The following is a 15,204-nucleotide window of genomic DNA, read 5'->3' as shown; positions in this document are numbered from 1 at the left end:
AAGAATTTTATCGGAATTTCTTACATTTTTCTTTAGCTCTTAACCTGATTAGATAGATAGATAGATAGATAGATAGATAGATAGATAGATAGATAGATCGGAGAGATGATAGATGGATAGAGATTGTTATAGTTATATACAGACATATCTACTTCAAGATTTTGCTATTTGTCATATCTCTGAGTGAAACACATCCTTCTCTTAAATATGTATTTCTTGGTTCTGAAAATTCATACTCTTTCCAACAAAAGGCTTTCTTTTGAACATTGCAGCTGGATGTTATGCAGTGGAATATACCCTGCAGTCTTTTATTTTGACAGTGTTTTGAGGCTCCATTTTAATTATTGAAGTAGTCACTTAAAGCCTGTGCCTTTTCACTAAGACAAAAATTTCAATTGGAATTAAATCACTGAATTTGTCCTGGAATATTATTAGGCAAATGAGTCTGAAAATATTCACTAACTGTTATTATGATTGAAATTAAATGAAAGAATTAGTCAAATTTGGGCCAATTACACTGGGAAATTTTGCATATTGAATATACAAGGATATAAGGAATGATAATAGTCCTTATATTGAATATAAAGAATAATAGATATTCAAAAAACATAATAGGACATGACAGGTTTGAAGAATGTCAATATTTTCTTACAATTTAAGTAGTAAAATACACATTTTATTAAATCAAACAATGAGATTCAACTGTACATCTTACATGTTGTGCAAAATACTTTTTAAATAAATAGAACGTTCAGGAAGAATGGGTACCAGTACACAAAACACAATGATTTAAAAGCACATTTTGTTTTTTACTTTTCCTAGGGCTTCTTTCACATCCTTGTTCCTTAGGCTATAAATTAGAGGGTTCAGCATGGGAATCACAAGGGTGTAAAACAGTGAGGTCATCTTGTCTTGATCTAGGGAGTAGGAAGAACTTGGCCGGAAATACATGAAGAGCATGGTTCCCTGGAAAATGGCCACTGCCGTTAAGTGTGAGGTGCAGGTGGAGAAAGCTTTGAACCTGCCCTCAACAGAGCGGATCTTCAAGACTGATAAGATGATGTAGCAGTAAGAGACGAGGACCCCTGAGATGGTGCTCAGTTCAATAAAACCAAAAATGGTGAAGATTGCTAATTCATTGACCCTTGTGTCAGAACAAGAGATCAGCAGCAGAGGAAGCACATCGCAGAAGAAGTGATTGATCTCATTGGACCCGCAGAAACACAGGCGGAAGGTCAATGAAGTATGCACCAGTGCATCTGTTATTCCCACCAGGTAAACGGCAGCCAAGAGTCGGGATCGCATCTTGCTGGACATGTCCACAGCATAGAGCAGGGGCTTGCTGATGGCCTTGTACCTGTCAAAGGCCATCACTGCCAGCAGCATGCACTCCGCATCCGTGAAGATGCAGAAGGTGAGGAACTGCAGAGCACAGCCAGCAAAGGGAATTGACTTCTCCTTGCTGAGAAGATCCAGCAGCATCTTGGGCCCCACCGCAGTGGAATAGCAGAGATCAGAGAAAGAGAGGTGGCTGAGGAAAATGTACATAGGTGTGTGAAGCTGGGGATCCATTCTAATTAAGGTGATCATTCCAAAGTTTGCAATGAGACTGATGAGATACACAAGGAGAAATATAGCAAATAGAGCCTTGTTCATTGCAGGGTTATTGGTAATTCCCAAGAGAAGGAATTCAGTTATTGTAGAGCAATTTCCAATGTCCATTCCTCTTTGTGCTTTTCAAACTCGGTCTTAAAGGATCAGGAAAGTGATAGATTGAGTATTGATGGTTTTCTCTATTTAAACTTGTTCATATGATATAAAATGTGAACACTGTTTTATTCACTTAGAAAACAGCCCAAGGCTATGTCACTTCTAAAGTAGTATTTTAATTATGTGGTTAAAATTTAAAACCAAATGACTAATGTACTTTGATCAAACTATTTTTTATAATTTTACACATAGATGTGCATGTATAAATATGCACATGTACATTTGTTTTATATATATATGTATTTCTGAAATGACTTGCCTTTGAGTAAAATAGACCTCTGATGAGACTCACAACATTGTGACAGAAATTCCAAAGTTAAAGTGAAAAGCCATAAGCTGTAATGCTTAAACTTGAGCAAATTGGACCAACAAAACAGTTATTACACTGATCAAGTTATATCATGAGTTTTAACAGTGGGGATAATATTGCATATAATTTGTAATAAAGAAAATTATTCTAGTATTGTTTTCAGTGTTTGAAATTTATTGAATAAAACAATATGTATTGATTTATTATAACATTTCCTGTTGCTTGTTTTATAGTACTTTTACAGCCTGCTTTTATAACTCATCCATTTCCAATGCAAAAATTTCTTTAAAAAATCAAACCAATTTCATAGAGAAAGACTAGGCTATGACGATTATTCTTGACAGGGCTTTTTCGTTGACTTTTATATTAAGCTAAGGTACCAACCTACAGCTATTTAGGAGAAATATATGCATATGTTTCTATTGTTTCTGTGCACATCTAGGGCAGTATAGATTTTTGCTCATTTGTTTTATTAAAATTAGGAGGCAATCAGCTCTTTGTCATTTTTCCAGAATATGACTTATGTGAACTAGAATTTGAATATATTGTTATTTATTTATATTTTGTTAACTATACTGATTTAAATGCAAATAAAACACATTTAAATCTATATTTCCAGTATCATTTGCAGAGTGATTTTAAACAGAAATGATTTATTTATAAATACTCATTAAAATCTGAAGGTAATTCATCTTGACCAAGAATAAAACTGTTAGTTAATCTCACGGAAGTTTGACAAGAAAATATCACTGACTATTAGACTGCAGACTTTTAAATTTCTTATGTAGGTTCAAAATAATGAATTTACTCATTACTTAATCTCATGTCTCATTATTCAAATAAAGGTACAATTTTATTTTCCATGCCCATTTAATCATGGGCTTCAGAAACCTACCTGTGATGAGAAGGTCTTTCTGGTTTTATTCATGGTCTCTGAACAACATGGATATTATATTTTATTTTCTTCTGGTAACTCTTGGGATTTACATCCCTGGAACCTCTTCCTTAACAGTTTTGTGTTATTCAACTATGACTAATTAGGTTTCTGGGTAGACTTTTCCTTGGAGAATACTGCTGCAATTTCAGCAAAGGCTGAAATTTGAATTCTGTATCCTTCTGATACTTACTTGCAACATTGATACTGTTGTTAGATCAACAAGATCATAAATATGGTGTAATCCTTTGTATGACTATGATGTAAACTCGTGTATCTCATGTTTATCTAAATACTGTGAGAAGTTTTCGGACAGTAAATTCATAATTCTTAGAGGTAGAATGTTGCTGCGTGAAAGTCATACAAAGATTCTGTAATAAAAACTTAGAGCCCGTGTTCGTAGAGTGGTTATTGGAGATGATGCAAAACAACAGGATAACTTAATGTATTACTTTATTTTCCTTTTTAAGGTGATGTACAGTGGAGTTACTGTTACATAAATAAGATAGTGAGTACATTCTTTTCACATAGTGTTACCCCTTCCTTCCATTTTCTCCCACTTTCCCTCCCCTTCCTCCTCCCATACAAATTGTAAAGTTCATTTCCAACATAGTGGGTATGGTGGTCTCATTATTTCACTCTTTTCTTTGATTCCCCTTTCCTTCCCTGAATCAGCTTAAACTTATATAAAACACAGAAATAAACTAGACCAACAGAAATAAACTAGAGGAGAATGAAAGGAAAAAACGAAAGAAAAAACTAACAGTACAAACATACACACACATAACAACAACCGTAAATAATCCTCATGTTTATATAGTGTAGATCATTTCAATTAGCATCATATATATATATATGTATATATATATATACACAATAGAATCATATGCTTCCATCTGGGAGAATAATATCACCCCATTCGTAAGAAATGGAAACACTTGTAAAAGATCATATTAAGTGAAGTAAGCCAATCCCAAAGAAGCATAGACTCATGGTTTCGATCACTTGCAATAATTTCATAGCTTTGTATGCCTACCTTAGTCCTAGCAGAGGTTCACAAGAGCTCAGTGTATGTATTAGCATATAAAATGATGATAATTGAAATGGTCTCCACAATGTGGACACAAGGATATCTTTAAATAATGATTTAATGGAGTGACTGAACAATGGCAAGACTATTTCACCAGAGCTGATCTTTAGGAGAGAGAAAAAGGAAATGACCTGGAAGTAGTGTTCAAGCATTTCATCACACGGAAGTACTTTGTTACAATCTGTGAAATTGTTCTTTAGATTTAACCTGAGTTGTTTCAATATCCTAGAGGTCCATTCAATTAGCTTCATACTAAATGGCCTTATGTATCAAGTTTTTGCTCTATTGCAAATCTCTGCTAGTAGACCCCAAGGTTTCTCCAGGTTATGATGAATGAGGGAAACCATTGAGCCTAAGTTCCTTTGAGTCTGGTTTACTTCACTTAATATGATTTTTTCTAAGTCTTTCCATTTCCTAACAAATGGGACGATGTCGTTTTTTCTGACAGCAGCATAGAATTCCATTGTGTACAAATACCACATCTTGTGGATCCATTCATCAACTGAGGGACTTCTAGGTGCTATGTTATCTCATCTCTCCCCCGACCCGCGGGTTCAGCTATTCATCAGACCCGAGGAGGCACCTCCTAAGAGAAGAAAACCAATGGGGGAAAGAGAGGAAGGAGACCAGGCGCATAAAGAAAGACAGAGACAATCTGAGTCGCGTCAAGGTCTCATTTATTGAAAGCAGAGCAGGGTTTATATACCCTGAAATAGGAGGAAGGGGCAGGGTGGAAGGGTCCAGGGTCGGGTTACACTGCCCTTTTGACCGTTGTGCTAATCTCGAAAGCGCATCTTGTGGCCCTTCCAGGAAATCCTTTGAGTAATGGTCTCTGCCAGGTGCTGTTTACTCAGGACTGAGTTATTGCTCAAGGCTACAGGATGTTGAACTGCTCTATTTCATGACTTCAGTCTCCAACACATCTCTTTTGCTGTTCCTTTGTTATATCATATTGACACAATATCTCACTTTGTTATCTGATATATTGGATACATTTGTATTTGGTTACTTGAAATTGGACAGGGAAGGGGGGGGGGACCAAGAGCGGGGTGGGAGGTAGGGTAATGGAACCAAGAAGGGTATCAATGTATGTGAATTAATGCACCTTCTATCTGGCAAATATCATATAACCCTTTTATTAAATACAATAAAAAATAAATTAAAAAAAATATTTAACCTGAGTTGCTTATCAATATGCACATCTCTCTACTGCAAGCATTTTCTAATTGCCAGTCACCTGCCTAAAATCCTATTCCTTTCTCAAACATACATCTTTTGCTTATGAGAATCTAGACTGTACTCAATAAAGCTTTTCTTTGGTGCACATGTTGGATGTTATGCTTGGTATATAGTCTACAGTCTTTTTCATTTTGACCATGTTTTGAGGCTCATTTGAATTATTTATAAGTAGTCACTTGAAGCCTATTATTTTACCTAAAACAAATTTCAGTAGGAAATAAATCACTTTATTTTTGATAAAATATGGGGCAAAAGTATTTGAAAACACTAAATTTTGTGATAAATGAAATTAAATGAAAAATATGAATAAATGAACTATTGGTACAATTAGATCAGAGAAAAGTTCACACTGAAGGAATAACCACAGTAATTAAATAATATGATATAACATGTTTGAGGATCTGAAATATTTTCTTACAGTTCATCTAGTACAAATGCACATTTTATTAAACCAAGCTATGAGGTGCAACCATATTTCTCATATATCATTCCATGCAATTTTACCAAAAAACAGCGCTAGAACAATGTATTCCTGTCCATATTTAATACAATTATTTAACAGCAAATTTTATTTTTTAGTTTTTCTAGGGCCTCTTTCACATCTTTGTTCCTTAGGCTATAAATCAGAGGGTTCAGCATGGGAATCACAAGGGTGTAAAACAGGGAGGTCATCTTGTCTTGATCTAGGGAGTAGGAAGAACTCGGCCGGAAATACATGAAGAGCATGGTTCCCTGGAAAATGGCCACTGCCGTCAAGTGTGAGGTGCAGGTGGAGAAAGCTTTGAACCTGCCCTCAGTGGATCGGATCTTCAAGACGGATGAGATGATGTAGCAGTAAGAGATGAGGACTCCTGAGATGGTGCTCAGTTCAATGAAACCAAAAATCGTGAATAAAACCAGTTCATTCATTTGTATGTCTGAACAGGAAAGGAGAAAAAGGGGAGGCATATCACAGAAGAAATGGTTAATTTCATTAGATCCACAGAAACATAATTTGAATGTCAATGTGGTGTGGATCAATGAATCTGTCAAACCCACCAAATAAACTCCAGCCACAAGCAGGGTGCAAATTTTACTAGACATGTCCACAGCATAGAGCAGGGGGTTGCTGATGGCCTTGTACCGGTCAAAGGCCATCACAGCCAACAGTAGACATTCAGCATCTGCAAAGATGCAGAAGACTAAAAATTGCAGAGCACAGCCAAAGAAAGGTATCGGTGTTCTTTTAGCTGTTAAGTCAACAAGCATCTTGGGCCCAATTGCTGTGGAGTAGCAGAGGTCACAGAAAGAGAGGTGGCTGAGGAAGAAGTACATCGGTGTATGCAGCCGGTTGTCCACATTTATTAAAAGGATCATTCCAAGATTTGCCAGAAGATTAATGAGATAGACCAGTAGAAACATGGTGAAAAGCATCACTTTGATGTCATTGTTGTTAGTAATTCCCAATAAAATGAATTTATTTAAGGAAGAGCAATTTCCTTGGTCCATTCTTCTCTATTGTGTCACAACTGAAATAAGGTATGTTCATAGGTAATTGTGCACATCAATAAAAAAATCTGTGAAGCAAAATGTAATGTATTTCTCTAATTTTCTTTCCCTCCTCAGAGCAATATACAATTTTCTGTTCCTCTTCAGTCACGGTATTCTCTTGAGCATAACAAGACAAAGCAAAAGCTCAGATGGTACATAAGATTTTAAGTGATACATGTGTGTGTCAGACATAATTATCAGCAAAGATTCTTTAATTTTAATTGTCAGTGTGATGTATAGAGGAGTTAAAGCTACATTTGGAAGGTAGTGAGTACATTACTTCTTGCACATAGTTATGTTTCCCATAACAGAAGAAGAGACAATTAATACTCAGTAATATTCTGGTTTCTTTGTTTGAGTATATGTGTATGTAATGTACTATCATTTATGTATGTTATTTATTGAAATATAGAAAATCATATGTATTGAATCGTATGTACATTCCTATAACATATTTTATCAAATTTCCTCCCCACCCCCATAATTCCTTTTTTTAATCTTCTCCTCATCATCTTTAAGCAAATTTTAACACTTTTTAATGCAAATCAGTTCACTTACTGCCTTTCAGTTCTGAAATGGAAATCTTCCAGTTCTGCAATTAAATCATCAGACACTCATCATTAGACTTTGAAATTCCTCACAGTGTACACAGAACCTTCATGTGCTTCAAAAACGCATGAGATCCACATTTAATTTTAAGCTCTAGAACTTACCAAGATGAGCAGTTCTTTGATAACTGAATGCTAGGCAGATGGTATTGCCTCATACTAAGTAGCATTTGGGACTTAATTCTCTGCATAGATTTCTCTGAGGCTTTGTTATGCAAAGAGGTGATTACTTACTTTGTTGACTGTTATATTCCCCTCAGAACATCCTAAGAAACATAGGACATAAAACCTAGGATATAGTCACAAAATGGATCTGTATCACAAAGAGAACGACAGATTAGTGAAATATGTAGAATATTTGCACATATAAGATTTTATTTGTGGGCCGGGAGTTTGGCCTAGTGGTTAAAGTGCTTGCCTAGCATACATGAAGACCCGGGTTCGATTCCTCGGTACCACATACATAGAAAAAAGCTGGAAGTGGTGCTGAGGCTCAAGTGGTAGAGCTCTAGCCTTGAGAAAGTCCAAGGACAGTGCTCAGGCCCTGAGCTCAAGCCCAGGACTGGCAAAAAAAAAAAAAAAAGATTTTATTTGTTTCATCACTCCCAACTGACATGTAAACTTATTGATCTTAAATAAGCCTTCTGATTTAAGTATTCCGATCTCCTTTGTACTGTTCAATTCCTTCCATACTGTATCTATTCTTCATCAGTTTTTTTTAAAAAACTAACTTTCAATAATTTTTGACATTTCTTAGACACTATGGCACTCATACTTCAAAAGTAATCATTTCTAGCTGGGAGTTTGAGGTAGTGGTAGAGTGCTTGCCTAGCATGCACGAAGACCTGGGTTTGATTCCTTGGTACTACATACAAAGAAAAAAGCCAGAAGTGATGCTGAGGCTCAAATGGTAGAGTTCTAGCCTTGAGAAAGTCAAGGACAGTCCTCAGGCCCTGAACTTAAGCCCAGGACTGGCAGAAAAAAAAAAAAACAACAACAAAACGAACAAAAAAATGAGGGAAACATGGACCCTATGTTTCTTTGGATCTGGCTTACTTCATTTGATATGATTTTTTTTTTTTACAATTTTCATTTCCTCACAAATGTGGCAATGTCATTCTTTCTGATGGAAGCATAGGATTCCATTGTGAATGTGTGTGTGTGTGTGTGTGTGTGTGTGTGTGTGTGTGTATCTATCTATCTATCTATACATCACATTTTCTTGATTTTCTTGATCCATCCATCTACTGAAGGGATCTGGAATGAGTCCATATTTTAGCTATGGTAATTAATACTGCAGTGAACATGGTTGTGCTGGTGACTGTAGTGTGACTTTTTTTTTTATCCATTGGACAAATTCACAGGAGTGGAATTTCTGGGTAGTAGGGAGCTTTTGAAGACCCTCCATAATGATTTCTAGAGTAGTTGAATCAGTTTGCATTCTTACCAACAGTATAATAATGTTCCCTTTGTCCACATCCCCACTAGCAGGTGTTACCATTAGTTTTCTTCTTAATGGCCATTCTAACTGGGGAGAGGTGTAATTTCAATGGTGATTTGATTTGAATTTCTTTTATGGCCGAATTGGTGAGCATTTCCAGCCATTTTTACTTCCTCTTTATAGAAGTATCATTTTAAATCTTTAACCCAGTTGTTGATGGAGTGGTTTTTGGCTTGAGGATTTGTTTTAGGGGATATAATTCTTTGAGCTCTAAGAATGTTTTAGATATGAGGCCCTTATATATGATCCTCTCCCAATCTGTGGGCTTCCAATTTATCTTGCTAGCCATGTCCTTTGCCATGCAGCAACTTTGAAGTTTAGTGCAATCCTAATTATCCAACCTTTTACTATGCTTCTGAGCGTTTATTAAGAAAGTTTCAACTTCTGCTGCTCTCAAGCACATGGACATCACAAGGAAGGCCATTGTTAAAAGAACTGCTGGGCTCATGGTCAAGACCATTCGTGATTACAGCCATTGCATGAGCAGGGTCCCCTGGCAATTACCTCTGAAGGCCTGGAACACCTGTGACTTGTCCAAAGGACCCTGCACACTGGCTTCCCTGTGCCTTTCCTGGAACCACCAGCTCATAAACTGTCCAATCTTCATTTACCCATGGGACCTTAATACCTCATGGCTACTCCTCCCTCCTTAACTTCCATCTAGTAAAGCTCAAGCAAGATATCTTAAGCAACACATATTCCACTTACATTGGGTTTATTATATCTATATTAATAAGTGCAATATTTAAGGGAGAAGTAGGATTTCCTTGCAGATCACAGGGAACAGCTGTGTGGGGCTTCTTAATCTAACCACACACAGACTCACATAATGCAGAAATTGTGCCAATGATCTGTGTTTGGAGGAAAATTACCAAAGGTAGTCAAAATCTATCAAATAAGTTTTATAGACTTATACATAAATGAATACATATAATATTGTCAGCCTATTTGAAATGATATGAAGTATCTGTGTAGAGAAAACCTCTAGAAACACACACACACACACACACACACACACACACACACAAACACACACATTCTTTTGATCTCTTTCTCTCTCTCCCTTTCATTTATCTCTCTCACAGACTCAAATGAAGCACAGAATACTCAGTGGGACTCTGGATAGGGGTAATAAATTAGACCTCTCTAGACATAATTGATTAGTGATTAATAACCAAAATAATATACTAATTGCCAGGTGCAGTGCATCACACCTGTAATCCTAGCTACTCAGGAGGCTGAGATCTGAGGATCAAGGTTCAAAACCAACGTAGGCACAAAAAGACCTGACACTCTTATCTCCAATTAAGCTGTAGAAAACTGGAAGTGGGGCTTGGCTCAAGGGTAGAGCAGTAGCCTTGAGCTAAAGAGCTCAGTGTCAATGCCTAGGCCCAGTGGTAGGATGGTAGCTTTGAGCTGAAAAGCTCAGGACAGCGCTCAGGCCTAGTTCAAGCCCCATGACCCATAAAAAGAAAGTAATAACAATAATATAATATTCAAAGAATGATTTTACTGACTTTACTAAAACAATAAGAGTCAGGAGAAGTTGTTGCCCAATTTTTCAGTATCAGTAACTGAATTCAGAGTCTTAAATATGCTAAAAGACTTCTTTACACCTGGCTCCCAGTGCCTTTTAAACTAAGGAAATCAAAGACCTGTAGTATTTTTTTTGCCAGTACTGGGCCTTGAGCTCAGGGCCTGAGCACTGTTCTTGGGCTTTCTCAAGGCCAGATCTCTAACACTTGAGCCACAGCACCACTTCCGCCTTTTCTCTTCTTATATGGTACCAAAGAATTGAACCTGGGTCTTTGTGCATGCTAGGCAAGCACTCGACCACTAGGCCAAACTCCCAGCACCAGACTTGTAGTACTTTAATTATATAAAATAAAAGGGTAAGCAAAGATGATAAAACAAATTAGGACAAATGAATATTTGCTAAACACGCACTTAAAAATGTACATTCATCTCAATTTTATAGATGAAGTAATAGAAACGTAAGACTTTTATAATAAAAGCCTTCAAAGCCAAATGCCCTTGATTCAAGCCTGTGGCTGGTGCCTGGGATAGTGGTTTGAAGCCAGCCCAAGCTGGAAAGTCAGTGAAATTCTTATGCTCAACTGTCCACCAATAAGCCTAACCTAGAGCTATAGCTCATATGCTATCCTTGAAGCACAAAAATCTCAGGACAGAGTCCAGGACCCAAATATGAGCCAGGATGGGCATACACATATTGTTAAAAATTTCTTTAAGTAAAACAAAATCAAGGTTTATACATGTTGAAAACTATCCAATAGTGTTTCATTTTCAAACATTAGTTCCGTTATTTTATTTTCATTGCTTTGATAAAGGTGATTTACAGAGGGGCTACAGTTAGATAAGTCAGATCATAAGTACATTATTTTTTGAATAATATCACCCTTCCTTCACTGGCTTCTAGGTTTTACTGCCTGACCCTCTCCCAACAAGATGTATGGTTCATTTCAACATTATATCTAGTAAGTAAAACTGCTACATTTGTTCACCTTTTGCCCCACCATTTCTGTGCTTCCCCTTACCCTCCTGAAACAGATAAATTTACATACAAGTCAGAAAGTACAGAATAAAGAAACAGTGCACTATTCACAATAGCCAAGCGATGGAAACAAACCAGATGCCCTACTGTAGATGAATGGATACAGAAAATGTGATATACATATATATATACATACACACACATACACACACACACACACACACACACACACAATGTAATTTTACATAGCTAATAGACAAGATAAAATAATGGTATTTGCAGGCAAGTGGATGAATCTAGAGTGAATCAAGTTGAGTGAGATGAGTTAAGACCAAAGGAACAAAAGGCGTATGGTATCCTTAATATTAGATCCAAACAGTACAAGAGCGAGGGCTCAATAGTTGCATACCCAATGCTATGGACATGGTATAGGAAGTATAAACACAACTACATAGACATAAAATTTATGATTCTATAGATATAATGTTTTATTATATAGATGAATAGGTATCTATGACATACAAATCCTCAGCCTAATTTTAATTGTGTTCTGAAATCTAAGTGCCAGTGATTGTGTATAGAGATTTCCTTCTTGAATACTTGTTTGTTAAATATGTCATTTGAAATATGATGTAAAAATTGATAAAAGTCCTAGTTTTGAAAAAAGAAACAGTGAGAAAGAAGAACAAAACTAAAAGCAAATGACAAAAAAATCTCTTATTTCCATTTCTTGCAGTTAATTTCAATAGACATCATATTGTATGATTATATGAATATAGTAACAATTGAGGATTCATGATCCTCTCGTAAGAACTATTTCCTTTGTTTTACTGTGTGAATGTGTAGAGTCCTGTATAATTTATCATGTTCAAGTATATTTTTTGTGTGATTATTTGTAGATTCATAGGCACAGTCAAATTACTACTAGAAACCTATGTTTTTTTTGGATCTGGCTTACTTCACTTGATACAATTCTTTCCAAGTCATTCCATTTACCTATAGTCTTTCTGATGTAAGCATAGAATTCCATTGTGTGTATATACCATACTTACTTGAGCCACTGGTCCACTGAGGGGTGGTTGGTAGAAATGTCAACTTGTTCAGTTAATCTGGAAAGCAGTATGGAGGCTCCTCAAAAGACTCAAGACAGAGCTTCTCTATCATCAGCAATTCTACTTCTGGGCATTTATCTAATAGAACACAAACAGGGCCATAATAAAGACTACTAGCAAAATCATATTCATCATAGCATTGTTTACCGGAGGCAAGATATGGAATCAACCCAGTCCTATTCTAATACCAAACTTTATGAAGTGTGTTAATTATGTTTTGGGGAAAACACACCTCTCATATGATCAAGAAAATATTTTAACAGCCAAAATTTTCTTCAGAGTGACCCTCACGTCCTTGTTTCTGAGACTGTAGATCAGAGGGTTCAACATGGGAATCACCACTGTGTAAAACACAGAGGCCACTTTTACAGTGAGATTGGAGTTTTTGGAGTTGGGCACACAGTACAGGAACAGAATGGCACCATAAAAGATGGTGATGGCGGTGAGGTGTGAAGCGCAGGTGGAGAAGGCTTTGTGATGTCCACTGGCAGAGCACATCTTGAGGATGGTGACAAGAATAAACAGGTAAGACAGTAAAATGATGAACAGTGTGCTGACGGCATTAAAGGTGGCTAAAGTGAAAAGTAGTGACTGATGGACAGAGGTATCAGAGCAGGAGAGGGAGAGCAGTGAAGAGAACTCACAGAAAAAGTGATCGATGTGCTGAAATCAGGAAAAGAAAGTTGTAGAGCAGAGCATGAGAAAATCAAAGAGCAGGCCTCCCCCCAGGAGGAAACTTTCATTGGTCCCAAGGATCAGGAAGAAACACAGCTGAGTGGCACAGGCAGGCACAGACATGGTCCTATCCCTAGTCCAAAGGCTAAAAAGAATTCTAGGCAGAGTGACAGATACATAACAGATTTCCAGGAAGGAAAAATTTCCAAGGAAAAAATACATGGGTTTCTGCAGAGTAGGGTCAGCCATGGTTATTATGATTATGAGACTGTTTCCAATAAGGATAATTATATAAATAATGGAAAACATCCCAGATAGGAACCCTTGGATGTCTGGAAGGTCAGAAAATCCCAGCAGGACAAATTCTTCCACTGTGGAAACGTTGCTGTCTGCTCTTCTCTCTCTGTCTTTCATCTGTGGATATTATTTAATCAGAAATAAGTCAGAAATTAGTATTTGCTTTTGTACGAATAACAAAAGAACAGCAAACATTGATATCTTACTCTTTCACTGTAAGAATAAAATTTAACTTCCAGGTACTTTAAAAGCAAACCATGCCTATTTTTCCTTATAAAAAGTGTAATTTTGTAAAAATGTTCTTGCAAAAATATATATTTAAATATTGTTGTTATAATTTTAGTTTTATGATGACTAATGCAGTTTAAAATTTTGTTATTCATTGGAGCATCAAGAACCTCAGAATCTGAATCTAATTTCAGCATAGTCATTATTCATCCTAAAAATAAATAAAATATAACACAGTAATGTAACATTGCTATGTAGCACAATGAAAATATATAAGGTAGCAAATAATAAAATTTTAATTACTAGCATGGAATATTATAAAACTCAAAATATTTGAGTTTCAGTATATGCATCAATATGTAAGTTTTATTTAGATTTTAGAGTGGAGAGAAAAGACTAAGATGTTTTCTCTCAAACAAAGCTTAGAACACAATTCTAATTAAATCATGGACATTTCAATTATATTCATTGCATATGAGATTTTGGGGCACAAGTCACCTCATGAATTTCCTAAATCATTCGTTTCCTTTTTAATTGAAGGTATTTCTACAGGTCATTTTCAGTGTGCATGTTAATCGTTTCATTTATGAATTTGAGTGTATTGGAGAATTATTACTGTCTTTATGTGCTTTGTACATATCCAGGCATGAAATAAAACATTATTTTGGTACATTGTTTTATGTAAAAATGTAGTATGTGATCTAAAAAATTTTACCCTATAAAACTTTTCGTTCAGCCAGGAGTGGTGGCTCATCTCTGCAATCCTAGCTACTCAGGAGGTTGAGATCTGAGGATCAAGTTTCAAAGCTAGCCTGGGCATAAAAGAACTTGAGACTCTTATCTCCAATTAACCTCTAGAAAATGGGAAGTGAAGCTTGGCCCAAGGGTAAGGCAGTAACCTTGAGCTGAAGAGTTCAGGGACAGCACACACACCCAGAGTTCAAGCCCCATGACCCACAATAAAGTAAATAAACAAAACTTTTAGCTTACATGGGCATGAGTCAATAGTGTAAAATTCTTCAATGATGTAAAAATGGTTACATGCAGAAGTGTGGGTCTTAAACCTAGTTCCAGATTGAATAACTTAAAATTCCTTACCTGTGTGCTTGTGTGCATGTCCTTAAGTCAGGAGATGGACAGTGTTTGGGAACCTGTCATTTCTTCTATTTTCATAGTAGCTGCCTTTACCTCCTTGCTTTTGATGTGGCTAGATCACATCCATACTATTTAGTAAGGAAATATGAAAAACAAAGGACAGTATCTCAGAACAGGTATGTTTACATACCTATAAACATACAATAAAACTGGAATGTCTGGTCAGTGATCTACATTTGAGTTTCAAAAGCATATTGGAAACAGACTGGGAGGCAACAATATGGTACTCAACACCCAAGATGG

The 15,204-nt window shown here is 36.3% G+C and overlaps 2 protein-coding genes and 1 pseudogene across 2 annotated transcripts; all 3 read right to left on the bottom strand.

Annotated features, from left to right (window-relative positions):
* Positions 1-789: 789 nt before the first annotated feature.
* LOC150052774 (olfactory receptor 5W2-like) lies at positions 790-1,725 on the bottom strand. Its single transcript, XM_090347675.1, has one exon. The coding sequence runs from the start codon at positions 1,720-1,722 to the stop codon at positions 790-792; it is 933 nt and encodes a 310-aa protein (XP_090203801.1). The 5' UTR covers positions 1,723-1,725.
* Positions 1,726-5,898: 4,173 nt separating this feature from the next.
* Positions 5,899-6,831, bottom strand: LOC150052773 (olfactory receptor 5W2-like). The gene has a single exon (XM_090347674.1). It carries the CDS (start codon positions 6,829-6,831, stop codon positions 5,899-5,901), a length of 933 nt encoding a protein of 310 aa, XP_090203800.1.
* A 6,018-nt stretch (positions 6,832-12,849) lies between these two features.
* LOC150052772 (olfactory receptor 5D18-like) lies at positions 12,850-13,695 on the bottom strand (annotated as a pseudogene).
* Between the last annotated feature and the right edge of the window lie 1,509 nt (positions 13,696-15,204).

This window comes from Megascapheus bottae, chromosome 16, assembly GCF_031878675.1.
Source record: "Megascapheus bottae isolate mThoBot1 chromosome 16, mThoBot2.hap1, whole genome shotgun sequence".
Taxonomy (NCBI): domain Eukaryota; kingdom Metazoa; phylum Chordata; class Mammalia; order Rodentia; family Geomyidae; genus Megascapheus; species Megascapheus bottae.
Note: the sequence above shows the minus strand (reverse complement) of the source record. Positions and strands in the feature narration are given on the sequence as shown.

What these genes read in the sequence shown, in the direction of transcription:
- LOC150052774 (XM_090347675.1), bottom strand. Translation starts at nt 1,722, where the DNA reads ATGGACATTGGAAATTGCTCTACAATAACTGAATTCCTTCTCTTGGGA.
- LOC150052773 (XM_090347674.1), bottom strand. Translation starts at nt 6,831, where the DNA reads ATGGACCAAGGAAATTGCTCTTCCTTAAATAAATTCATTTTATTGGGA.